This window comes from Balaenoptera physalus (genome assembly GCF_965194825.1).
Source record: "Balaenoptera physalus genome assembly, chromosome: X".
Lineage (NCBI taxonomy): Eukaryota > Metazoa > Chordata > Mammalia > Artiodactyla > Balaenopteridae > Balaenoptera > Balaenoptera physalus.
In genome coordinates this window covers 27,631,605-27,658,859 of record NC_138903.1, presented here as the reverse complement: position 1 = coordinate 27,658,859, position 27,255 = coordinate 27,631,605, and the positions used below count along the sequence as shown (strand labels likewise).

The 27,255-nt window shown below is 49.6% G+C and overlaps 2 protein-coding genes and 1 pseudogene across 3 annotated transcripts in view; all 3 read right to left on the bottom strand.

The window, feature by feature from the left end:
• The window catches only part of LOC309652790 (melanoma-associated antigen B1 pseudogene), an 11,220-nt pseudogene extending 5,976 nt beyond the window's left edge, over nt 1–5,244 (bottom strand). The window contains exon 1 of the transcript in view: nt 5,215–5,244. The product of the transcript in view is annotated as a melanoma-associated antigen B1 pseudogene (transcript). The remainder of the gene's footprint in view (nt 1–5,214) is intronic.
• Nucleotides 5,245–6,119: 875 nt separating this feature from the next.
• On the bottom strand, nt 6,120–13,564 carry LOC309652276 (melanoma-associated antigen B1-like). The gene is made up of 2 exons (XM_082445874.1): nt 13,120–13,564; nt 6,120–9,372 (listed from the first exon to the last, which is right to left on the bottom strand). Exon 2 carries the CDS (start codon nt 9,312–9,314, stop codon nt 8,277–8,279), a length of 1,038 nt encoding a protein of 345 aa, XP_082302000.1. The 5' UTR covers nt 9,315–9,372; nt 13,120–13,564; the 3' UTR covers nt 6,120–8,276.
• Nucleotides 13,565–19,206: 5,642 nt separating this feature from the next.
• Nucleotides 19,207–26,560, bottom strand: LOC309652136 (melanoma-associated antigen B1-like). The gene is made up of 2 exons (XM_082445645.1): nt 26,305–26,560; nt 19,207–22,555 (listed from the first exon to the last, which is right to left on the bottom strand). Exon 2 carries the CDS (start codon nt 22,495–22,497, stop codon nt 21,460–21,462), a length of 1,038 nt encoding a protein of 345 aa, XP_082301771.1. The 5' UTR covers nt 22,498–22,555; nt 26,305–26,560; the 3' UTR covers nt 19,207–21,459.
• Between the last annotated feature and the right edge of the window lie 695 nt (nt 26,561–27,255).

Genomic DNA, 27,255 nt, shown 5'->3' with positions numbered 1-27,255 from the left:
GCTCCTCGCTTCCGAAGCGGAAGTCGGGGGGAGCCGCATCCGGCCCTGCGTGGGGTCCCCGAGGGCTGACGGCAGGGGCGGGACTCGGCGGGGCCGCCCACTGTTCAGGGCTCAGCGGTCCCTGCGTCCTGCCGGTGCCGTCTATCGGAGCCTGGGAGCCCTCTCTCTATGGTCCCCAGTCCTCCAGCCTCCAAACAAAGCCCTCACCGCCCCGAGGCCCTAGTGGCGGGAAGTCAGGGCGCTGAAATTCATAGCGCAAGCCAGTAGGTTAGAAACTCAGATGTTACAGTCTTGAGTCCAAGGTCTGTAGAGCAGGGCAGGCATGCTGGAAACTCCGGCAGGGTTTCTGTGTTGCAGTCTTTTTTTTTTTTTTTTTTTTTGTTTGTTTGTTTGTTTGCACCGGGTCTTCGCCGTGGCATGCGGGATCTTTAGTTGAGGCATGGGAACTCTTAGTTGCAGCATGCATGTGGGATCTAGTGCCCTGACCAGGGATCGAAGCGGGGCCCCCTGCACTGGGAGCACGGAGTCTTAGCCACTGGATCACCAGGGAAGTCCCTGTCTTGCAGTCTTGAGGCTGAATTCCTTCAGGAAACCTCAGTCCTTGTTCTTGGGGCCCTCAACTGATTGCATGAGGCCCAGTCACACTATGGGTGGTAATCTGCTTTACTCAAAGCCTACAGAGTTAACTATTAATCGCATCTAAAAAATACCTTCACAGGGGACATCTAGACTGATAACTGACTAAACAACTGTGCAGCAGAGCCTAGCTAAGATGGCATACAAAATTAAGAGGTGGGAATGATAGGGAGGAATCTAGACTTGGAAACGTGATGCTGCCACTAACTGGGACAAAGAATACAGGAAGAGGAGGAATGAGGTTTGGAGAAAAATCACGTGTTTATATTTTTTCACACTGAGTTTGAGATATCCTTGAATCAGTCACAGTTGGGTTTATGTTTAAAGCTTTGTGGGTAGGTCAGGGCTTGGGATAATAGATCTAGAAGTTAGCAGCAGACAGTTTGCAGTTAGAACTGGAGGAGTGGATGAGGTTACCTGGGGATAGTTGTGGGGAGAAAAAAAAATAGTGGACCGGATATGGTAACTTGGGGAGCACCAGTTCCCCAAGGGGTGATGGAAAAGAAGTCCACTGAGGAGACAGAGAAAAAACAGATTGAGAGGTAGAAGAACCAGGACAGGGCAGTGTCTTAAAAACTGTAGCAGACAGTGCTATGCTCACCAAATCCAATTCTATATTCCTTCTTCTTAGGCACATGGAAAGCTCCGTTTTTCAGACCGCTTGAGGCTAACCGAGGATTTATGACTGGTTTCAGCCAATGAAATGGGAGAAGAAGTGATGGGTTTGGCTGAATCAGAGAAGAGCCCTTTAGAGACTCTCTGTCCACTCTCCCCTGCCTTGATGAATAGGTGAGCCCCAGAGAAAACCCCCAAATGCCCCTCCCTCCCCCATACCCATTGAACATGTAGTGTTGTTGAGAAATAAACCTTTGCTGTGGTAAAACACTGAGATTTCAGGATTAATTTGCCACTCTAACATAACCTAGCTTATCTTGACTAATACAGAAGCCAAGGCAGTAGAATATTTTGCAAAGGAGAGAACAGTCACAACAGTTTCATATGCATCAGTGTTCCAGAAAAGAGGCCCTTCCATGGATTCCCAAATGTGGAATAATTAAGCCAATAAGTCCAAACAATTTAGGGGGTTTCTCAATCATAACAGTCTGACAGGGAACCTGCATTGTCTTTTGGCTTTAGCTAACAAATGTGCTCATCAGATCAATAAAATGGAGAGTCAACTTGAATTGGAAATTGACATCACAACACGTATACACATTACAGTGTACTAGTCTTGTAGTTTGGCTTGAAATCTTGACGTGATGATACAAATTCTGATTGAATTATCTTTGCCTTAGTTCTCCATTTATGTTTTGCAAAAAGAGTGGTCTTAACATTTCCCCTTAGTACAAGAGACCCCCATTTTTAAGCAACTTTATCCTATATATTTAGTTACGAAGTTGATTGTTTAGCGTTCTGGGTGCCCTTCGCCAAGTGGAAAGAAACGACAAAGGATGATTAGCTTCCCAGGCCACATCCCACCACCTACAGTGCAGCCAGGCTAGAAATACGTATTATTCCAGGACATAATTATGACTTATGTTATTGATTCTAATCAATGAGACGCAAACTAAATGTCATTTTACATAAGGCACAACAATAGAGTCAAGCAGGAAGCTGTGCCAGATACATATGCATTATACTTGAAAAAGGAGAATACCAAATTCCAAAAGTACATTGATGTAAAATAAAGGAGGTCCAACTGGCCTAAACGCACACATCTAATCATAGATTCCAAATATCTGTATAAATAAAAATGAAATTTCTTATGAGACTAGTAATTATGACATAAAATGTTCCAGCTAGAAAAAATTAAGCTAAAAAATCACTTAAGAACTATAAAATATACATGAAAACAATGCTTTGATTCTGCAGCATTTCCAATGTATTCCAGTCCTTCTTCCACATATTACTCTCAAATGAGATCATCACAATCTCTTTTCTCCTCAGATTTATAGAAGTTACATTAAGAGGTATCCTTGGATACCAAACAATCCTTAAATCTCACTTAGTCCGAGATGTGGTCAAAGCTGACCACATCCTCAGTTCTTCACGGCTTAGCTATATACTAATGATAAAAAATAAAATCTCGGGGCTTCCCTGGTGGCGCAGTGGTTGAGAATCTGCCTGCCAATGCAGGGGACACGGGTTCGAGCCCTGGTCTGGGAAGATCCCACATGCCGCGGAGCAACTGGGCCCCTGAGCCACAATTGCTGAGCCTGCGCCTCTGGAGACCGTGCTCCGCAACAAGAGAGGCCGTGATAGCGAGAGGCCCGCGCACCGCGAAGAAGAGTGGCCCTCGCTTGCCGCAACTGGAGAAAGCCCTCGCACAGAAACTAAGACCCAACACAGCCATAAACAAGTAAATAAATAAATAAAAGCTCCATGTAACATATGTCAATTATTTTTAAAAAATAAATAAATAAATAAATAAAATAAAATCTCTCTCTTTTGAATTACCTCATTTATCCTATACAAATGCGGAATGAAGTATTAAGGCCAACACATTTTTCTGATAACCATGGCTTGTATTTAAACATTAATACTTTTTATTGACCTAATTAATATTAAGGGAAATCGTCCTATAGTGCTTTAGGGACTACAGGTGTGACAGATTCCCTCTCAGAAGGTTATTATTTCTACATTTTAGTGTTTAAGTGTTAAGGTTATCTATAGGGCCCACTTTCTTCCTGTATTAAATGTCAATTAATTCTTCAATGAAAACTCGGCAAAATGCTCTGATAATAAAATAATAGTTAACACATATATAATGCTTATGAATTCGTGGGCACTGTGCTGAATGCCCTACACTTAATTCTCAAAATAATCTTACAGTTAGGTATTATTATCATCACAATTTTACAGATAAGAAAAGAGGCACAAAGAGGTTAACGGAATTTACCCAAGATTACACAACTCGTAAATGGTAGCGCTGGGATTGGAAGACCAGGTGTCTGCTTCCAGAATCTCATGCTCTTACGTACTACATATTGCCTTTCTAGATGGTGTGAGATAAACATGCTCCAGAACTATGTTGAAACTCAGGAACTATCAGGAATTTATCCTCTGATATAAAATTTCTCTGTATCAATCCACCATCTTGAGAGAGAATAGTCTATAGGTAATCTTTTTCTTTTCATTTTGTAGGAGAAACAGTCATGCGTCATTTCACTCTTCTTTTGTCAATTATTTGCTTACTTTTCCCATTTTAAAAGCTTCCCTAACGTCTGTCATTAGAATTTCCCATGCCTTTTGAAGTTTATTTTTCTTAACCTTAAAAATATTTTTAGGAATAGTATGTGCGCCCTGTGGAAGACAAAGAACATAAAAAATTAAAATATGAACTGCTAGCCCTTCATGTACTTACTAGTCAACTTCCACTGCCTAATGAAGAGCCACAAAACTCAGCATCCTAACACAACAACTGTTTGTTCTCACAGATCTACAGGTTGGCTGAGGGGGCTCTACTTCACGCTGTAGCTTAGGACCAGAGGGCTGGCCGGGACTTTTTCTAATGGTGATGACAGTTTTAAAAAGTGAGGTGGGTCTTATAAGTGCTGTCACAGAAAGATCTTGCATTCACTTCCATTAAGTTACAAGAGCAAGTCACAGAACAATAATATGTACACTGCTGCCCCTGTGTGTTAAAAACTCAACGTATTTTTGTAGCGCATCTACGTACAAAGAAGCCTCAAATCAGCTTTAGGATGACACACACCAGACAGTTAATTGTGGTTACTTTTGAAAAGGGGGCTGAATTTTGGAGCAATGCTGTAAGGGGGGAGATTGTGATTTATGTGTGTAAGAAGTTTTTATAAGAAGAATATCTATGCTGTGATTAGCTCTGGCATTAAAATATTTAAATGAGCCTAACAGTAGAAATAGTAGTTGTGTATCACTCGGATGAAGTAACTGCTAACTGAGGCAACAGAGAAAACCTGATATCTGAATGACTTAACACAACAAAAGTTTGTTTCTTGTGCACATAAAACCTGAGGAAGGTTGGCAGAGGCTCACTGCTAACAGGTGACTCCGAGATCCAGGCTGTTTACATCACGTGGCTCGACACGGGCTCTCTCTGTTTGCTGCTGACTGGAAGGGAAAGCACAGAGGTGCCATACTGACCCCCTCGTGCCTTGGTCTGGAGGTGACCCTTCCTAATTACAAGTGGACTGGGAATATAGTCTCCCCAGGAACCCAAGGAGAGCAAGACAGCATGTGGATGAGGTTTGCAGTCTCCCATAAACTGGTATATAGTATGTGCTCAATAAAGAGCAACTACTGCAATTGGTTATGACAACCACCCTCTTAGTTCCTTGGAGGAGTTTCTGAGAAGGCCAAATTTACCTTGAAATTCACCAATATTTTTCTTGTGCATACTATGTAAGAGATGTTTTCAAATACAGGATTACGTCTAATTTCCAAAAGTACCCTGTAAATCTCAGCAGAGAGGGCTTTCAACAGTACCTTTCTGCATTGCCAATTGCAGTAACCTGTGTAATCTCAGTAGGCCGGGAATTTTCTCCTAACTTTCGGTTGCATGGTCAAAATCACAGCCACCCACCACCTGACTGAACACACCTGAACACACGAACAGGTGCCATTACGCATATCGGGAAAAAACAGCATCTTCCCTGGGACAGATACAGACTAGAATTACTGGGAGGATGGCGAATTATTTTTCCTTTTTATTCAAAGCTAGCACGTCTGCCAAAGAACCATCTTCCACCTCCAGGAAGGACTCCAAGATGGGTTTTTAGGAATTCAGCCTCAGTACCTGTTTGTTGACACAGTGATTTCCTTGGTCCCTCCTCCTTTACCACTTAGGAAGAAGGCTTTGGTTTCTGACCACTTAATTAAGTTCACGCATCAGTGTATGGATTCAATGGCCAGACTCAAAGAAGACGTTGCATTAAAATCCTACTGCAAATATCACGTTGCTTCAAAAAAGGCCTCCCTAGACTTGGGGTTATAAGCCAAGGCCCTGTAGCGTCCATACGCAACCAGAGTCTAGTCACCAGCAGGTTTGAAAACACTGAGAATGTGGTGGAGGCACCCGGTGGGGATGAGGAGGTGTCTAAACGTCACTGTCTGAAGTGAACAGTTACATGGAAAGGGCAGCTGCTGTCACAGGGGTCCACGGTGAGGAACGGGATCTGCAGGGAGTCGGGATGCTCCGAGTCAGGGGAGGGCAGGGGATGTGGGCTGTCTGCTCCTCTGGGAGCTGAGTGCAGCCTCCAGAGGAAGACGCAGAGAAGAGCTGGCCAGCAGGTCAGCTTCCAGTCTGGACACGAGGGCACACTGACTGGGGAAGACCCAGGGGAAGGGCGCCGTAACGCGGGAAAGTGCAGGGACTGGACACACGTGCCGGGACCGGGGCAGTCAGCTCTCAGGGAACCCTGGGGCGAGGGGCAGGAGGATCCTAGGTAAACGAAGCCCACAGACAATCCCCAAATTGTGTCTGATTCTCACGTTCACCTTCCTTCTTTAGTCCTGCTTTTAGTATTTTGGCTACAAGCTCCTCTTTCTTATTGCCTGAGAGACATCATGGAGCAGTGAGAAGAGAAATGAATTAAGAGACAGAAGGGCTGCCTCAGGCTGGGAGGAGTGGAACAGTATGGGCTCTGGAGGAATTCAGACCAGGCTGTACTCCCGGTTCTGTCACTTTACCAGTCTGGAGAATACTGCAAGTTCTTTGTCTGCCAAGTGGGTTTGATCAGCCTCATCTTATAGAACTGTCGGAACATGTGTGATATATGTAAAGCACCTGGCACAGTGGCTGGCAATGTTTGGGTCTTTCATGCATGGCACTTATTATGATGCTTATTTTCATACCAGAAGAAACTACCCTCATCTCTAGGAATTTTTCATTTTATCCAGGAGATGTCAGAGACTATGCGGTCCTCTAGGACAAAGAAAGCTGAATTAACCAAAGTGCTCCTTAGCAAGTAACCCTGAGTAAATGTTCCCTATCAGAGAATATGTTGTTTCATTTGTGGAGGCAGGGATTTCACCAGCATGCAAATCAAACCTTACAGAACTTGTGTCAAGGACCAATAATTCCCCTGCCGCCCAAAAACCCCCCGATTTTCACGTATTTCATCACCACCAAAATCTTTCCCCATTTAGGAGTTCTGCCAGATTACACTCAAGACAAACAAATATCGTATATCAACGCATGTATGTGGAATCTAGATAAATGGTACAGCTGAACCTATTTGCAGGGCAGGAACAGAGACGCAGACAGAGAGGACGGACATATGGACACGGGGGAAGCGGGGTGGGATGAATTGGGAGATTAGGATTGACCTATATACACTACCATGTGTCAAATAGATAGCTAGTGGGAACCTGCTGCACAGCACAGGGAGCTCAGCTTGGTGCTCTGTGACCACCTAGATGGGTGGGGGGAAGTCCAGCAGGGAGGGGACATATGTATACGGACAGCTGATTCACTTCGTTGCACAGCAGAAACTAACACAACATTGTAAAGCAATTTATACTCCAATTAAAAAACCCCGATAACTAATTAATGGAGCGGGCTGGGGCTCCTCCAGCTCAGGGCACAGAGTGCCAGCACAGGGGCTTCTCAGCATCCCACCACAAAGGCGACCATATGCATAAAACACCTGGCTTGTTGGTGCACTGTGTTCACCTGCACCGGGGCAAAAGCACTGGACCCCTTCTATTCTTTCTCCAGGCGGAGATTCTCTCTGGTTTACTCACGATCCCAAAGTAACTGTTCAGGGCAGTTTCTCATTTCAGGCTTAGCCTCTCAACTCTGAGGCCCACCATCTGAGGGTCTGGCCCCTGCTCACCATTATCACAGCCTCATCTAGCCCACCATGCAGCCAACTCAAAATTACCTCCCAAGGAGGGATTTGCAAAATACCAAGCCTCCAAGTGTTCTGGCTAAGACAAGTTATACTTCACTGCTCTCATCTGGACTCTCTCCCCACCACCCTCACTGGGTTTTTTCATCACACCACCTTCCTTATATAATAGCTGCTCTTCTACTCTAAACATCTACAGGCAGGCGCAGGGTCTTTTTTATCTTAGCACCATCACTACCAGCACAGAACCTTCCAAAGAGCAGATGCTCAATTAAAGATGGGAATACATGAGGCACTGAGTGAGGAATGTAATTTATTACTATTTAATTTTGTCGGCATTCTTGAATAAGCTAAGGACATCTAGGTGTATACCTTTGAGTTTTACAAAGAGAAAGACAAAGGTGAATAAGACAAACCAAAATTTGACTAAACTTTACTTTGTTTTCATCCATTTTAAAACCACAGCATTCTTTCACATTTCCAACAAAATTCCTATTCCAAAGCCATATTATCTCATTCCAGAACCCCAAAAAGATGCAAGGATTTTCCAAATCGTACTACACAGTACCAAAACTCTTCCTCTTAAACCCGATAAACAACAACCAATCTGTGATCCATGTCATCTGTAAACTTGGATTCTGAATCTAAATAAACATTCTAGTGAAAGAAACAACATTTGAAAGATACTAGTGTAAAACAGGGACACAAAGAAGAGATATATTATGATCTTTCCAGCCCCAGCTTAGCCTCTCACTACTTCAAGGGTTGGCAGCGTTGGTCAAACACAAAGTGAAGAAGCTGCCTCAGACCTCACTGAGGGTGGGAGGAACTGCTAGACGTGACCCTGGAACGCGCACTGGCCTTGACACGAGTAGGAGCCCTGGCTGCAGCTCTGGCTCGGGCTCTCTCTTCCTCATCTCTCAAAGCCTCTTCATAATGGAGTGGAAAGGCACTGGGGACGGTCCCATTGACCTTGGCCACAAACTTCAGGACTTTCATCTTGCTGGTTTCAGCGTGGGCTCTCCGGCCCCACAGGAACTCATAGCGTGGGGGATCGCTGTTGCGCACCTGACGATACACCAGGTACTTTTCCCGCACCAAATCTTTTGTGATAAACTTCCTGGGGTCCCCAAAGATTGCGTGCCTCCTTCCATCATAAATACCCAAAACATTCAGGAATTCCCAGATCTCCTCCTCAGAGGCGCGGTTGCCATTAAAGAAGATCGCACCCAGGAGAGGCATCAGGAGCCCATTCTTCGGAAACCGCCCGCCACTGCTGCGACTCCCCTGATCGGTGAGATCTAGCTTGCTGACAAGGGTATAGGAATCACCACTCGGCTTGACTTCCTTCAAGTCAAGACCAAAGGCCAGCTCCAGGCATTCAGCAGCTCTCCTGAGGATTTCAGGGAACTTCCCCTTGTACCTTTTGTTCACAAGCTTCAGCATCTCTGCCTTTATAATGGGCTCTTTCATTTTATACCTCTCCAGCAGGAATTGTACCAACATTCCCACCTTCTTCGTTAGAGGATCTCTGCGAGAGCTCTCATCGGAGGCTGAGGCCTGGGAGGAATTCTTCCTGGCCTTAACCTGGCCCTTGGCACGTACATCAGATCCTGGGCATGAAACCCCTGCAGCACGAGAGCTAGTGGCTGGGGCTCCCTGAGGCTCCTGGCGAGTGCCAGCACCAGGGGAGCTCGGGGGAGTACCCCGAGAAACAGAAGCGGGGGAGGGGGGCGACTCTTCTCTCTCTGCTGCAGGGGCCTGGGCACCCCCGAGATTCTGGGTCTCCCTCCGGGCCTGGCGGCGCTTCTCACGGGCACGGAGCTTACTCTTCTGCCCCCGAGGCATGACTATGGGCAGGGACAGCAAGCGGGGGAGTGGGCAGGAGAGCAGGTGATGCTGGAACCTGGAGGAGGGAAGGTGAGCGGGCGTGAGCACTCTCAGCAGGGAGGCACCAGCCTGGCCTGAAGAAGGCCGCTCTGCACGCTCCCTTGAGGGCACTGCTCTAGGAGCCGCTAGGCTCTTGTTCTTGGTCAGCCTGTCCCCTGAGAACCCAGTGTAAGAAGTGAGAGTGAGTGAGCCTCAGGCTACAGCCTGCCAGCCCTGCCTGTGGCTGACGGCGGTGACCACAGATCCTGGGAGGGTAGGCCCTCTCTGGGTTCCAAGGGTCCCTTTCGTTCACAAACAGGATTGTCACGTCGACTCTTGGTAGGGCCGGGACCTCTTTCCTGTGCTGCTCTAAAGGTGCCACCTCAAAGCTCCCTGGGACCCACGAGAAGGAACTGAGTCATGGACACTGTCGGGGTGGACAGCGCTGACAGTTCTGTGGGGCCTGCTCTGTCCTGAACTCGCTGGTCCTCAACCATTCAGCGTCCTCATCTTGTCGATACCGAGGGTCTGGGACCCCCCCCCCTTCTGCCCCTGGTGTGGCACCTTCAGACGAAGGATCTCATCTCCCTGAGAAATGATAGAGAGAGATGAGGCGCCTCCGCCTGACAACCATGCTCTGGGCCTTCAAGGGCTGAGCAGAGGACCGGGCAAGACTCTTTCCTATTCCTTTGATTCGGTGGAAGGGGGGTGTGCTACCTTCAGTCGTCACCCACAGCCCCCACTGTGTCTCCTGGGAGGATCTGGGGGCTCCTTTCTCTCTTGACTTGAGGACATTTCCTCACAGTAAGGCCCACAGCTCCCTGAGCCCGAACGGTGGAAGTGAGGATGGCCTTACCCGGCCACAGTGCCCCTAGTCTCCAGAGGCTGAAAGCTGCAGCAGGCAGGCTGAGGCCCTATAACGTGTGGTCCTCGCTCGCGGTCCCCATTTTTCGCTCAGGGGAGGGTCTCAGGTTCCTCCCTCTGCTGACCCATCAGACCAAGATGCTTACTTCCCTGGGAGTTCTGAGTGGGGAACTGATGGGCACTTCTGCCTGACATGTGTGCCCGGGGGCGCCTAGGAACGACAATGGAGAGGGACTCTGCGGGGCCCCCGCTGGCATGGGGTGCAGGTCCCCACGGTCCTCAGCATCTTCTCCGTGAGTCCTGGCAAATCCTGGAAATCCTCCCTCCGCTGACCTGAGTTCGCTTGCGTTACATTAAGATTCTCACCCTCCTGAGATCCCCAAGATGAAAGAAAGGGTGAGCCACTTCCAGTCACCCCCGTCCATGACCTCCCTGGCTTGCTAGCAGGGGCTGGACTCCGCGGGACCCCACTGTTCCCGCATCGTTGGCCTCTTTAGCCCTCACTCAGACGGGATCGAGGCTCCTCCCTCAGCCCCCCTGAGTCTTCTGGCCTCAGATCAAGGCCCACGTCTGCCTGAGTCCCTGGGGCTGCAGGTGAGGGGTGACACATCAGGCTACCTCTACCTGGGGCTTCCCAGGGCTGAGGGGGGGCAGTTCGTGGGCCCCCACTGCTTTGGGTGGGTGTTCATCTACGTCACCCCTCACTGTCCTCGCCCGGACTCATAGCAGGACTTGGGCATCCTGTGTGTCTTGACTTGAAGTCTATCCCCTCATACTAAGGCCCCCGACTCCCCGAGACCCACTAGAAAGAAAATGTTCTTGTCTCCCTAGCTACAACTGTGTGTGGACTTGCGATGCTGACAGTCAGGAAGAGGTTCTGTTGCCCTCACTACTGTGGTGTAGCTGGTCCCCTCAATTCTCAGGGTCCTCTCCTTGGTTCCTGGCATTACCTGGAAAGCCTCCGGCTGCTGACCTGAGCCCATACTCCCATCAACGAGGTTCCTCACCTCCCTGCCACGGGCCGGGGACAAGTGAGTGATGTTCATCAGCTCACCATGCCTCAGTCTCCCTCCCAGGTCTGAGAGTAGGGAGGAGATTCTATGTGGTTCACTTCTTTCTGGGTGGGGTTCCCTCATCGTCACTCGGTGTTACCACCTTGACTCTTGTTAGGAACCAGGCTTCTTCCCTATGTTGAATGAGGCCTCTCTCATTAGACCCAAACCCTGATGTCCCTGAGACCACCCTTGCAGGAACTGAGAGGGCAATTCAGCCTGAGAGCTCTAAACCTGGCTTCCCAGGGCGAAGGCAGAGGCGGCACTTTGTGTGGTCTCCTCTGTTCTGGGGGAGTTGGTTGTCTCATTCCTCACATAGAATTTGTGCCTTGACATCTATCGTGGCCTGGGACTCCTCTTTTTCTGCTGAACCGGGCAGCCAGCCCTTAAACCAAGGCCCTCATCTCCCTCAGACCCCACCGGCAGAAGTTAGGGGGCACCTGAGCCTGCCAGCTCCGCCCGGGGCCTCCCGGGGCTAAGGGCAGAGGCGGCATTAGATGCAGCTCTCTCCACTGTGTATGGAGCAGTCTCCGTTTCCTCACTCAGGATCTTCGCCTTGACCCTGCACCCGGCCTGAGACTTTGCCCTCTGCTGACGTGAGCCCATGACCGTCAGAAAAGGTCCTCATCTTCCTGGGACCCGAGCTTACAGTCAGAGTGAGCCTCGTTCTGCCAAAGCTGATCTGGGGCTCGGCTATGCCTGGTAACAGCAAGGGTGGGACTCTCCGACCCCGCTGTTCTGGAGTTGGTGGCTCCCTCAGTCCTCATTCAGGACTTGGGCGTCCAGTCCGGCTAGGGTTTGGGATTCCTCCCTCCACTGACCCGGATCTGCACGCCTCAGACCGAAGCTCTCACCAGAGGAGTCGGGGCCTCCACATCCCGGCTGCCTTATCTGGGGACTCCCAGATCTGAGAGCAGGGCTGCTGATTTGTGCAGTTCCCTGCTTTGAGGAGAGGTCTGCTTACTAGCACTCATGGTCCTACCGCTGCTTCTTTTAGGGCCAAGTCTCCTCCCTAAGCTTAACGGGGTTGCCTTATCTATCCATCCATCCATCCATCTACCTGTTTACATTTCGCACCCATTACGCATTTATTTTGTAACTGGCGGTTTGTACCTCTTAGTTGCCCTCACCTAATTTCTCTCCTCCCCCCAACCACCTGTTTGTTCTCTGTATCTATAACTGTTTCTGTTCTGTTGTTCGTTCACTTGTTTTGTTTTTCAGCTTCCACATATAAGTGAAATCACACAGCACTTGTTTTTCTCTGTCTGACTTATTTCACTTGGCGTACGTCACACCCTCTAGGTCCATGCCCCCGCCCTTCCTTTTTGGCCGCACCGTGCGGCATGTGGGATCTTAGTTCCCCCACCAGGGATCCAAGGTGCGCCCCCTGCAGTGGAAGCGAGGAGTCTTAACCACTGGACCGTCGGGGAAGTCCTGCCCCCTTTATAGAAAGGCCTTTCTCTACCCGAACGTCCCCTAGCCCCCAACCCCACTTCCCACCCCAGGCAGAAGTGAGGGGTTCTCTCGGCCTGAATTACTCTAGGGCATCGCACGAGCGAAGGCGGGCGGGGGCTCCGTGCAGGCACGTCTTTCGGAAGGAGGGACCCTCATTAGCTCTGAAGGTCCCACCTTCTCACCTGCTGGGGACAAGACTACACCCTTTGCCTAAGAAGCGGCCCCCTCTAGACAAAGGCCCTCCACTCCCTGAGGCCCTCCAGACGGCGACTCCAACAGGACTCCTCTGGCATATACGTCAGATCAGGGTCCCACGCTGCTGATGGCAGGCAGGGGCGCGAGGCGGGCGGGTCCCCTTTGTTATGGGGGGAGGGGGTCGGGAAGGTCCCTTCAGGCTACATTCAGGGCCTCACCTTGGCTCCGGACGAGTCCCGAAAACCGACGCTCGGCCGAACAAACGCCGCGGCTGCCGCTCGGGCTCCTCGCTTCCGAAGCGGAAGTCGGGGGGAGCCGCATCCGGCCCTGCGTGGGGTCCCCGAGGGCTGACGGCAGGGGCGGGACTCGGCGGGGCCGCCCACTGTTCAGGGCTCAGCGGTCCCTGCGTCCTGCCGGTGCCGTCTATCGGAGCCTGGGAGCCCTCTCTCTATGGTCCCCAGTCCTCCAGCCTCCAAACAAAGCCCTCACCGCCCCGAGGCCCTAGTGGCGGGAAGTCAGGGCGCTGAAATTCATAGCGCAAGCCAGTAGGTTAGAAACTCAGATGTTACAGTCTTGAGTCCAAGGTCTGTAGAGCAGGGCAGGCATGCTGGAAACTCCGGCAGGGTTTCTGTGTTGCAGTCTTTTTTTTTTTTTTTTTTTTTGTTTGTTTGTTTGTTTGCACCGGGTCTTCGCCGTGGCATGCGGGATCTTTAGTTGAGGCATGGGAACTCTTAGTTGCAGCATGCATGTGGGATCTAGTGCCCTGACCAGGGATCGAAGCGGGGCCCCCTGCACTGGGAGCACGGAGTCTTAGCCACTGGATCACCAGGGAAGTCCCTGTCTTGCAGTCTTGAGGCTGAATTCCTTCAGGAAACCTCAGTCCTTGTTCTTGGGGCCCTCAACTGATTGCATGAGGCCCAGTCACACTATGGGTGGTAATCTGCTTTACTCAAAGCCTACAGAGTTAACTATTAATCGCATCTAAAAAATACCTTCACAGGGGACATCTAGACTGATAACTGACTAAACAACTGTGCAGCAGAGCCTAGCTAAGATGGCATACAAAATTAAGAGGTGGGAATGATAGGGAGGAATCTAGACTTGGAAACGTGATGCTGCCACTAACTGGGACAAAGAATACAGGAAGAGGAGGAATGAGGTTTGGAGAAAAATCACGTGTTTATATTTTTTCACACTGAGTTTGAGATATCCTTGAATCAGTCACAGTTGGGTTTATGTTTAAAGCTTTGTGGGTAGGTCAGGGCTTGGGATAATAGATCTAGAAGTTAGCAGCAGACAGTTTGCAGTTAGAACTGGAGGAGTGGATGAGGTTACCTGGGGATAGTTGTGGGGAGAAAAAAAAATAGTGGACCGGATATGGTAACTTGGGGAGCACCAGTTCCCCAAGGGGTGATGGAAAAGAAGTCCACTGAGGAGACAGAGAAAAAACAGATTGAGAGGTAGAAGAACCAGGACAGGGCAGTGTCTTAAAAACTGTAGCAGACAGTGCTATGCTCACCAAATCCAATTCTATATTCCTTCTTCTTAGGCACATGGAAAGCTCCGTTTTTCAGACCGCTTGAGGCTAACCGAGGATTTATGACTGGTTTCAGCCAATGAAATGGGAGAAGAAGTGATGGGTTTGGCTGAATCAGAGAAGAGCCCTTTAGAGACTCTCTGTCCACTCTCCCCTGCCTTGATGAATAGGTGAGCCCCAGAGAAAACCCCCAAATGCCCCTCCCTCCCCCATACCCATTGAACATGTAGTGTTGTTGAGAAATAAACCTTTGCTGTGGTAAAACACTGAGATTTCAGGATTAATTTGCCACTCTAACATAACCTAGCTTATCTTGACTAATACAGAAGCCAAGGCAGTAGAATATTTTGCAAAGGAGAGAACAGTCACAACAGTTTCATATGCATCAGTGTTCCAGAAAAGAGGCCCTTCCATGGATTCCCAAATGTGGAATAATTAAGCCAATAAGTCCAAACAATTTAGGGGGTTTCTCAATCATAACAGTCTGACAGGGAACCTGCATTGTCTTTTGGCTTTAGCTAACAAATGTGCTCATCAGATCAATAAAATGGAGAGTCAACTTGAATTGGAAATTGACATCACAACACGTATACACATTACAGTGTACTAGTCTTGTAGTTTGGCTTGAAATCTTGACGTGATGATACAAATTCTGATTGAATTATCTTTGCCTTAGTTCTCCATTTATGTTTTGCAAAAAGAGTGGTCTTAACATTTCCCCTTAGTACAAGAGACCCCCATTTTTAAGCAACTTTATCCTATATATTTAGTTACGAAGTTGATTGTTTAGCGTTCTGGGTGCCCTTCGCCAAGTGGAAAGAAACGACAAAGGATGATTAGCTTCCCAGGCCACATCCCACCACCTACAGTGCAGCCAGGCTAGAAATACGTATTATTCCAGGACATAATTATGACTTATGTTATTGATTCTAATCAATGAGACGCAAACTAAATGTCATTTTACATAAGGCACAACAATAGAGTCAAGCAGGAAGCTGTGCCAGATACATATGCATTATACTTGAAAAAGGAGAATACCAAATTCCAAAAGTACATTGATGTAAAATAAAGGAGGTCCAACTGGCCTAAACGCACACATCTAATCATAGATTCCAAATATCTGTATAAATAAAAATGAAATTTCTTATGAGACTAGTAATTATGACATAAAATGTTCCAGCTAGAAAAAATTAAGCTAAAAAATCACTTAAGAACTATAAAATATACATGAAAACAATGCTTTGATTCTGCAGCATTTCCAATGTATTCCAGTCCTTCTTCCACATATTACTCTCAAATGAGATCATCACAATCTCTTTTCTCCTCAGATTTATAGAAGTTACATTAAGAGGTATCCTTGGATACCAAACAATCCTTAAATCTCACTTAGTCCGAGATGTGGTCAAAGCTGACCACATCCTCAGTTCTTCACGGCTTAGCTATATACTAATGATAAAAAATAAAATCTCGGGGCTTCCCTGGTGGCGCAGTGGTTGAGAATCTGCCTGCCAATGCAGGGGACACGGGTTCGAGCCCTGGTCTGGGAAGATCCCACATGCCGCGGAGCAACTGGGCCCCTGAGCCACAATTGCTGAGCCTGCGCCTCTGGAGACCGTGCTCCGCAACAAGAGAGGCCGTGATAGCGAGAGGCCCGCGCACCGCGAAGAAGAGTGGCCCTCGCTTGCCGCAACTGGAGAAAGCCCTCGCACAGAAACTAAGACCCAACACAGCCATAAACAAGTAAATAAATAAATAAAAGCTCCATGTAACATATGTCAATTATTTTTAAAAAATAAATAAATAAATAAATAAAATAAAATCTCTCTCTTTTGAATTACCTCATTTATCCTATACAAATGCGGAATGAAGTATTAAGGCCAACACATTTTTCTGATAACCATGGCTTGTATTTAAACATTAATACTTTTTATTGACCTAATTAATATTAAGGGAAATCGTCCTATAGTGCTTTAGGGACTACAGGTGTGACAGATTCCCTCTCAGAAGGTTATTATTTCTACATTTTAGTGTTTAAGTGTTAAGGTTATCTATAGGGCCCACTTTCTTCCTGTATTAAATGTCAATTAATTCTTCAATGAAAACTCGGCAAAATGCTCTGATAATAAAATAATAGTTAACACATATATAATGCTTATGAATTCGTGGGCACTGTGCTGAATGCCCTACACTTAATTCTCAAAATAATCTTACAGTTAGGTATTATTATCATCACAATTTTACAGATAAGAAAAGAGGCACAAAGAGGTTAACGGAATTTACCCAAGATTACACAACTCGTAAATGGTAGCGCTGGGATTGGAAGACCAGGTGTCTGCTTCCAGAATCTCATGCTCTTACGTACTACATATTGCCTTTCTAGATGGTGTGAGATAAACATGCTCCAGAACTATGTTGAAACTCAGGAACTATCAGGAATTTATCCTCTGATATAAAATTTCTCTGTATCAATCCACCATCTTGAGAGAGAATAGTCTATAGGTAATCTTTTTCTTTTCATTTTGTAGGAGAAACAGTCATGCGTCATTTCACTCTTCTTTTGTCAATTATTTGCTTACTTTTCCCATTTTAAAAGCTTCCCTAACGTCTGTCATTAGAATTTCCCATGCCTTTTGAAGTTTATTTTTCTTAACCTTAAAAATATTTTTAGGAATAGTATGTGCGCCCTGTGGAAGACAAAGAACATAAAAAATTAAAATATGAACTGCTAGCCCTTCATGTACTTACTAGTCAACTTCCACTGCCTAATGAAGAGCCACAAAACTCAGCATCCTAACACAACAACTGTTTGTTCTCACAGATCTACAGGTTGGCTGAGGGGGCTCTACTTCACGCTGTAGCTTAGGACCAGAGGGCTGGCCGGGACTTTTTCTAATGGTGATGACAGTTTTAAAAAGTGAGGTGGGTCTTATAAGTGCTGTCACAGAAAGATCTTGCATTCACTTCCATTAAGTTACAAGAGCAAGTCACAGAACAATAATATGTACACTGCTGCCCCTGTGTGTTAAAAACTCAACGTATTTTTGTAGCGCATCTACGTACAAAGAAGCCTCAAATCAGCTTTAGGATGACACACACCAGACAGTTAATTGTGGTTACTTTTGAAAAGGGGGCTGAATTTTGGAGCAATGCTGTAAGGGGGGAGATTGTGATTTATGTGTGTAAGAAGTTTTTATAAGAAGAATATCTATGCTGTGATTAGCTCTGGCATTAAAATATTTAAATGAGCCTAACAGTAGAAATAGTAGTTGTGTATCACTCGGATGAAGTAACTGCTAACTGAGGCAACAGAGAAAACCTGATATCTGAATGACTTAACACAACAAAAGTTTGTTTCTTGTGCACATAAAACCTGAGGAAGGTTGGCAGAGGCTCACTGCTAACAGGTGACTCCGAGATCCAGGCTGTTTACATCACGTGGCTCGACACGGGCTCTCTCTGTTTGCTGCTGACTGGAAGGGAAAGCACAGAGGTGCCATACTGACCCCCTCGTGCCTTGGTCTGGAGGTGACCCTTCCTAATTACAAGTGGACTGGGAATATAGTCTCCCCAGGAACCCAAGGAGAGCAAGACAGCATGTGGATGAGGTTTGCAGTCTCCCATAAACTGGTATATAGTATGTGCTCAATAAAGAGCAACTACTGCAATTGGTTATGACAACCACCCTCTTAGTTCCTTGGAGGAGTTTCTGAGAAGGCCAAATTTACCTTGAAATTCACCAATATTTTTCTTGTGCATACTATGTAAGAGATGTTTTCAAATACAGGATTACGTCTAATTTCCAAAAGTACCCTGTAAATCTCAGCAGAGAGGGCTTTCAACAGTACCTTTCTGCATTGCCAATTGCAGTAACCTGTGTAATCTCAGTAGGCCGGGAATTTTCTCCTAACTTTCGGTTGCATGGTCAAAATCACAGCCACCCACCACCTGACTGAACACACCTGAACACACGAACAGGTGCCATTACGCATATCGGAAAAAAACAGCATCTTCCCTGGGACAGATACAGACTAGAATTACTGGGAGGATGGCGAATTATTTTTCCTTTTTATTCAAAGCTAGCACGTCTGCCAAAGAACCATCTTCCACCTCCAGGAAGGACTCCAAGATGGGTTTTTAGGAATTCAGCCTCAGTACCTGTTTGTTGACACAGTGATTTCCTTGGTCCCTCCTCCTTTACCACTTAGGAAGAAGGCTTTGGTTTCTGACCACTTAATTAAGTTCACGCATCAGTGTATGGATTCAATGGCCAGACTCAAAGAAGACGTTGCATTAAAATCCTACTGCAAATATCACGTTGCTTCAAAAAAGGCCTCCCTAGACTTGGGGTTATAAGCCAAGGCCCTGTAGCGTCCATACGCAACCAGAGTCTAGTCACCAGCAGGTTTGAAAACACTGAGAATGTGGTGGAGGCACCCGGTGGGGATGAGGAGGTGTCTAAACGTCACTGTCTGAAGTGAACAGTTACATGGAAAGGGCAGCTGCTGTCACAGGGGTCCACGGTGAGGAACGGGATCTGCAGGGAGTCGGGATGCTCCGAGTCAGGGGAGGGCAGGGGATGTGGGCTGTCTGCTCCTCTGGGAGCTGAGTGCAGCCTCCAGAGGAAGACGCAGAGAAGAGCTGGCCAGCAGGTCAGCTTCCAGTCTGGACACGAGGGCACACTGACTGGGGAAGACCCAGGGGAAGGGCGCCGTAACGCGGGAAAGTGCAGGGACTGGACACACGTGCCGGCACCGGGGCAGTCAGCTCTCAGGGAACCCTGGGGCGAGGGGCAGGAGGATCCTAGGTAAACGAAGCCCACAGACAATCCCCAAATTGTGTCTGATTCTCATGTTCACCTTCCTTCTTTAGTCCTGCTTTTAGTATTTTGGCTACAAGCTCCTCTTTCTTATTGCCTGAGAGACATCATGGAGCAGTGAGAAGAGAAATGAATTAAGAGACAGAAGGGCTGCCTCAGGCTGGGAGGAGTGGAACAGTATGGGCTCTGGAGGAATTCAGACCAGGCTGTACTCCCGGTTCTGTCACTTTACCAGTCTGGAGAATACTGCAAGTTCTTTGTCTGCCAAGTGGGTTTGATCAGCCTCATCTTATAGAACTGTCGGAACATGTGTGATATATGTAAAGCACCTGGCACAGTGGCTGGCAATGTTTGGGTCTTTCATGCATGGCACTTATTATGATGCTTATTTTCATACCAGAAGAAACTACCCTCATCTCTAGGAATTTTTCATTTTATCCAGGAGATGTCAGAGACTATGCGGTCCTCTAGGACAAAGAAAGCTGAATTAACCAAAGTGCTCCTTAGCAAGTAACCCTGAGTAAATGTTCCCTATCAGAGAATATGTTGTTTCATTTGTGGAGGCAGGGATTTCACCAGCATGCAAATCAAACCTTACAGAACTTGTGTCAAGGACCAATAATTCCCCTGCCGCCCAAAAACCCCCCGATTTTCACGTATTTCATCACCACCAAAATCTTTCCCCATTTAGGAGTTCTGCCAGATTACACTCAAGACAAACAAATATCGTATATCAACGCATGTATGTGGAATCTAGATAAATGGTACAGCTGAACCTATTTGCAGGGCAGGAACAGAGACGCAGACAGAGAGGACGGACATATGGACACGGGGGAAGCGGGGTGGGATGAATTGGGAGATTAGGATTGACCTATATACACTACCATGTGTCAAATAGATAGCTAGTGGGAACCTGCTGCACAGCACAGGGAGCTCAGCTTGGTGCTCTGTGACCACCTAGATGGGTGGGGGGAAGTCCAGCAGGGAGGGGACATATGTATACGGACAGCTGATTCACTTCGTTGCACAGCAGAAACTAACACAACATTGTAAAGCAATTTATACTCCAATTAAAAAACCCCGATAACTAATTAATGGAGCGGGCTGGGGCTCCTCCAGCTCAGGGCACAGAGTGCCAGCACAGGGGCTTCTCAGCATCCCACCACAAAGGCGACCATATGCATAAAACACCTGGCTTGTTGGTGCACTGTGTTCACCTGCACCGGGGCAAAAGCACTGGACCCCTTCTATTCTTTCTCCAGGCGGAGATTCTCTCTGGTTTACTCACGATCCCAAAGTAACTGTTCAGGGCAGTTTCTCATTTCAGGCTTAGCCTCTCAACTCTGAGGCCCACCATCTGAGGGTCTGGCCCCTGCTCACCATTATCACAGCCTCATCTAGCCCACCATGCAGCCAACTCAAAATTACCTCCCAAGGAGGGATTTGCAAAATACCAAGCCTCCAAGTGTTCTGGCTAAGACAAGTTATACTTCACTGCTCTCATCTGGACTCTCTCCCCACCACCCTCACTGGGTTTTTTCATCACACCACCTTCCTTATATAATAGCTGCTCTTCTACTCTAAACATCTACAGGCAGGCGCAGGGTCTTTTTTATCTTAGCACCATCACTACCAGCACAGAACCTTCCAAAGAGCAGATGCTCAATTAAAGATGGGAATACATGAGGCACTGAGTGAGGAATGTAATTTATTACTATTTAATTTTGTCGGCATTCTTGAATAAGCTAAGGACATCTAGGTGTATACCTTTGAGTTTTACAAAGAGAAAGACAAAGGTGAATAAGACAAACCAAAATTTGACTAAACTTTACTTTGTTTTCATCCATTTTAAAACCACAGCATTCTTTCACATTTCCAACAAAATTCCTATTCCAAAGCCATATTATCTCATTCCAGAACCCCAAAAAGATGCAAGGATTTTCCAAATCGTACTACACAGTACCAAAACTCTTCCTCTTAAACCCGATAAACAACAACCAATCTGTGATCCATGTCATCTGTAAACTTGGATTCTGAATCTAAATAAACATTCTAGTGAAAGAAACAACATTTGAAAGATACTAGTGTAAAACAGGGACACAAAGAAGAGATATATTATGATCTTTCCAGCCCCAGCTTAGCCTCTCACTACTTCAAGGGTTGGCAGCGTTGGTCAAACACAAAGTGAAGAAGCTGCCTCAGACCTCACTGAGGGTGGGAGGAACTGCTAGACGTGACCCTGGAACGCGCACTGGCCTTGACACGAGTAGGAGCCCTGGCTGCAGCTCTGGCTCGGGCTCTCTCTTCCTCATCTCTCAAAGCCTCTTCATAATGGAGTGGAAAGGCACTGGGGACGGTCCCATTGACCTTGGCCACAAACTTCAGGACTTTCATCTTGCTGGTTTCAGCGTGGGCTCTCCGGCCCCACAGGAACTCATAGCGTGGGGGATCGCTGTTGCGCACCTGACGATACACCAGGTACTTTTCCCGCACCAAATCTTTTGTGATAAACTTCCTGGGGTCCCCAAAGATTGCGTGCCTCCTTCCATCATAAATACCCAAAACATTCAGGAATTCCCAGATCTCCTCCTCAGAGGCGCGGTTGCCATTAAAGAAGATCGCACCCAGGAGAGGCATCAGGAGCCCATTCTTCGGAAACCGCCCGCCACTGCTGCGACTCCCCTGATCGGTGAGATCTAGCTTGCTGACAAGGGTATAGGAATCACCACTCGGCTTGACTTCCTTCAAGTCAAGACCAAAGGCCAGCTCCAGGCATTCAGCAGCTCTCCTGAGGATTTCAGGGAACTTCCCCTTGTACCTTTTGTTCACAAGCTTCAGCATCTCTGCCTTTATAATGGGCTCTTTCATTTTATACCTCTCCAGCAGGAATTGTACCAACATTCCCACCTTCTTCGTTAGAGGATCTCTGCGAGAGCTCTCATCGGAGGCTGAGGCCTGGGAGGAATTCTTCCTGGCCTTAACCTGGCCCTTGGCACGTACATCAGATCCTGGGCATGAAACCCCTGCAGCACGAGAGCTAGTGGCTGGGGCTCCCTGAGGCTCCTGGCGAGTGCCAGCACCAGGGGAGCTCGGGGGAGTACCCCGAGAAACAGAAGCGGGGGAGGGGGGCGACTCTTCTCTCTCTGCTGCAGGGGCCTGGGCACCCCCGAGATTCTGGGTCTCCCTCCGGGCCTGGCGGCGCTTCTCACGGGCACGGAGCTTACTCTTCTGCCCCCGAGGCATGACTATGGGCAGGGACAGCAAGCGGGGGAGTGGGCAGGAGAGCAGGTGATGCTGGAACCTGGAGGAGGGAAGGTGAGCGGGCGTGAGCACTCTCAGCAGGGAGGCACCAGCCTGGCCTGAAGAAGGCCGCTCTGCACGCTCCCTTGAGGGCACTGCTCTAGGAGCCGCTAGGCTCTTGTTCTTGGTCAGCCTGTCCCCTGAGAACCCAGTGTAAGAAGTGAGAGTGAGTGAGCCTCAGGCTACAGCCTGCCAGCCCTGCCTGTGGCTGACGGCGGTGACCACAGATCCTGGGAGGGTAGGCCCTCTCTGGGTTCCAAGGGTCCCTTTCGTTCACAAACAGGATTGTCACGTCGACTCTTGGTAGGGCCGGGACCTCTTTCCTGTGCTGCTCTAAAGGTGCCACCTCAAAGCTCCCTGGGACCCACGAGAAGGAACTGAGTCATGGACACTGTCGGGGTGGACAGCGCTGACAGTTCTGTGGGGCCTGCTCTGTCCTGAACTCGCTGGTCCTCAACCATTCAGCGTCCTCATCTTGTCGATACCGAGGGTCTGGGACCCCCCCCCCCCTTCTGCCCCTGGTGTGGCACCTTCAGACGAAGGATCTCATCTCCCTGAGAAATGATAGAGAGAGATGAGGCGCCTCCGCCTGACAACCATGCTCTGGGCCTTCAAGGGCTGAGCAGAGGACCGGGCAAGACTCTTTCCTATTCCTTTGATTCGGTGGAAGGGGGGTGTGCTACCTTCAGTCGTCACCCACAGCCCCCACTGTGTCTCCTGGGAGGATCTGGGGGCTCCTTTCTCTCTTGACTTGAGGACATTTCCTCACAGTAAGGCCCACAGCTCCCTGAGCCCGAACGGTGGAAGTGAGGATGGCCTTACCCGGCCACGGTGCCCCTAGTCTCCAGAGGCTGAAAGCTGCAGCAGGCAGGCTGAGGCCCTATAACGTGTGGTCCTCGCTCGCGGTCCCCATTTTTCGCTCAGGGGAGGGTCTCAGGTTCCTCCCTCTGCTGACCCATCAGACCAAGATGCTTACTTCCCTGGGAGTTCTGAGTGGGGAACTGATGGGCACTTCTGCCTGACATGTGTGCCCGGGGGCGCCTAGGAACGACAATGGAGAGGGACTCTGCGGGGCCCCCGCTGGCATGGGGTGCAGGTCCCCACGGTCCTCAGCATCTTCTCCGTGAGTCCTGGCAAATCCTGGAAATCCTCCCTCCGCTGACCTGAGTTCGCTTGCGTTACATTAAGATTCTCACCCTCCTGAGATCCCCAAGATGAAAGAAAGGGTGAGCCACTTCCAGTCACCCCCGTCCATGACCTCCCTGGCTTGCTAGCAGGGGCTGGACTCCGCGGGACCCCACTGTTCCCGCATCGTTGGCCTCTTTAGCCCTCACTCAGACGGGATCGAGGCTCCTCCCTCAGCCCCCCTGAGTCTTCTGGCCTCAGATCAAGGCCCACGTCTGCCTGAGTCCCTGGGGCTGCAGGTGAGGGGTGACACATCAGGCTACCTCTACCTGGGGCTTCCCAGGGCTGAGGGGGGGCAGTTCGTGGGCCCCCACTGCTTTGGGTGGCTGTTCATCTACGTCATCCCTCACTGTCCTCGCCCGGACTCATAGCAGGACTTGGGCATCCTGTGTGTCTTGACTTGAAGTCTATCCCCTCATACTAAGGCCCCCGACTCCCCGAGACCCACTAGAAAGAAAATGTTCTTGCCTCCCTAGCTACAACTGTGTGTGGACTTGCGATGCTGACAGTCAGGAAGAGGTTCTGTTGCCCTCACTACTGTGGTGTAGCTGGTCCCCTCAATTCTCAGGGTCCTCTCCTTGGTTCCTGGCATTACCTGGAAAGCCTCCGGCTGCTGACCTGAGCCCATACTCCCATCAACGAGGTTCCTCACCTCCCTGCCACGGGCCGGGGACAAGTGAGTGATGTTCATCAGCTCACCATGCCTCAGTCTCCCTCCCAGGTCTGAGAGTAGGGAGGAGATTCTATGTGGTTCACTTCTTTCTGGGTGGGGTTCCCTCATCGTCACTCGGTGTTACCACCTTGACTCTTGTTAGGAACCAGGCTTCTTCCCTATGTTGAATGAGGCCTCTCTCATTAGACCCAAACCCTGATGTCCCTGAGACCACCCTTGCAGGAACTGAGAGGGCAATTCAGCCTGAGAGCTCTAAACCTGGCTTCCCAGGGCGAAGGCAGAGGCGGCACTTTGTGTGGTCTCCTCTGTTCTGGGGGAGTTGGTTGTCTCATTCCTCACATAGAATTTGTGCCTTGACATCTATCGTGGCCTGGGACTCCTCTTTTTCTGCTGAACCGGGCAGCCAGCCCTTAAACCAAGGCCCTCATCTCCCTCAGACCCCACCGGCAGGAGTTAGGGGGCACCTGAGCCTGCCAGCTCCGCCCGGGGCCTCCCGGGGCTAAGGGCAGAGGCGGCATTAGATGCAGCTCTCTCCACTGTGTATGGAGCAGTCTCCGTTTCCTCACTCAGGATCTTCGCCTTGACCCTGCACCCGGCCTGAGACTTTGCCCTCTGCTGACGTGAGCCCATGACCGTCAGAAAAGGTCCTCATCTTCCTGGGACCCGAGCTTACAGTCAGAGTGAGCCTCGTTCTGCCAAAGCTGATCTGGGGCTCGGCTATGCCTGGTAACAGCAAGGGTGGGACTCTCCGACCCCGCTGTTCTGGAGTTGGTGGCTCCCTCAGTCCTCATTCAGGACTTGGGCGTCCAGTCCGGCTAGGGTTTGGGATTCCTCCCTCCACTGACCCGGATCTGCACGCCTCAGACCGAAGCTCTCACCAGAGGAGTCGGGGCCTCCACATCCCGGCTGCCTTATCTGGGGACTCCCAGATCTGAGAGCAGGGCTGCTGATTTGTGCAGTTCCCTGCTTTGAGGAGAGGTCTGCTTACTAGCACTCATGGTCCTACCGCTGCTTCTTTTAGGGCCAAGTCTCCTCCCTAAGCTTAACGGGGTTGCCTTATCTATCCATCCATCCATCCATCTACCTGTTTACATTTCGCACCCATTACGCATTTATTTTGTAACTGGCGGTTTGTACCTCTTAGTTGCCCTCACCTAATTTCTCTCCTCCCCCCAACCACCTGTTTGTTCTCTGTATCTATAACTGTTTCTGTTCTGTTGTTCGTTCACTTGTTTTGTTTTTCAGCTTCCACATATAAGTGAAATCACACAGCACTTGTTTTTCTCTGTCTGACTTATTTCACTTGGCGTACGTCACACCCTCTAGGTCCATGCCCCCGCCCTTCCTTTTTGGCCGCACCGTGCGGCATGTGGGATCTTAGTTCCCCCACCAGGGATCCAAGGTGCGCCCCCTGCAGTGGAAGCGAGGAGTCTTAACCACTGGACCGCCGGGGAAGTCCTGCCCCCTTTATAGAAAGGCCTTTCTCTACCCGAACGTCCCCTAGCCCCCAACCCCACTTCCCACCCCAGGCAGAAGTGAGGGGTTCTCTCGGCCTGAATTACTCTAGGGCATCGCACGAGCGAAGGCGGGCGGGGGCTCCGTGCAGGCACGTCTTTCGGAAGGAGGGACCCTCATTAGCTCTGAAGGTCCCACCTTCTCACCTGCTGGGGACAAGACTACACCCTTTGCCTAAGAAGCGGCCCCCTCTAGACAAAGGCCCTCCACTCCCTGAGGCCCTCCAGACGGCGACTCCAACAGGACTCCTCTGGCATATACGTCAGATCAGGGTCCCACGCTGCTGATGGCAGGCAGGGGCGCGAGGCGGGCGGGTCCCCTTTGTTATGGGGGGAGGGGGTCGGGAAGGTCCCTTCAGGCTACATTCAGGGCCTCACCTTGGCTCCGGACGAGTCCCGAAAACCGACGCTCGGCCGAACAAACGCCGCGGCTGCCGCTCGGGCTCCTCGCTTCCGAAGCGGAAGTCGGGGGGAGCCGCATCCGGCCCTGCGTGGGGTCCCCGAGGGCTGACGGCAGGGGCGGGACTCGGCGGGGCCGCCCACTGTTCAGGGCTCAGCGGTCCCTGCGTCCTGCCGGTGCCGTCTATCGGAGCCTGGGAGCCCTCTCTCTATGGTCCCCAGTCCTCCAGCCTCCAAACAAAGCCCTCACCGCCCCGAGGCCCTAGTGGCGGGAAGTCAGGGCGCTGCTACGACCATCTGTGCCTGACAAGACGGGCGCCACCCTGTGAGCCTCCCTCCTTGGGGGAGAGACCCCCTCATTAGCAGTGAGGGTCCTCACCTTGACTCTGGTCATGGCCAAGACGTCCCCCTCTGCAGAACTGGAGTCCGATCCTGCTAGATGAGGCCCTTCCCTCCCTGAGATCACATGGGTGGAATGAGGGGATGACTCAGCGGTAGCTCTTCTGGGTCTCCCAGGGCTAAGAACTGTACGGAGTTCTATTTGGCCCCCTCTGCTTTTGGGGGCCCCCTCAGAACAGCCAGGTCATTTCCTTGACTCTTGTTAAGGCCTGAGTTTTCTCTCTGCAGATCAGTGGCTGTCCCACTAGTCCAGGGTCCTCACCTCCATGAGACTCCTCAGGGAGACTGAGGGGGTTCTTCTACCTCAAACATCTGTCCTGGGCATCCCAGGGCTGACAGCATTCGGAAGATTTGTGGGACTTCTCTTTTCTGGGGTGGGTGGTTCCCTCATTCTTATTCAGATTCTGGTCAGATACCTGACCAGCCTAGGGACTCCACTCTCTGCTAACTTGAGGCTGCTCCCATCAAATCAAGGTACTCCCGTTCTGGAGACCTCCAACTGGAAGCCAGGATGAGCCACATCCAGCCAGG

Excerpts from the sequence above, each read along its gene's own strand:
- LOC309652136 (XM_082445645.1), bottom strand. The coding sequence starts at position 22,497 with ATGCCTCGGGGGCAGAAGAGTAAGCTCCGTGCCCGTGAGAAGCGCCGC.
- LOC309652276 (XM_082445874.1), bottom strand. The coding sequence starts at position 9,314 with ATGCCTCGGGGGCAGAAGAGTAAGCTCCGTGCCCGTGAGAAGCGCCGC.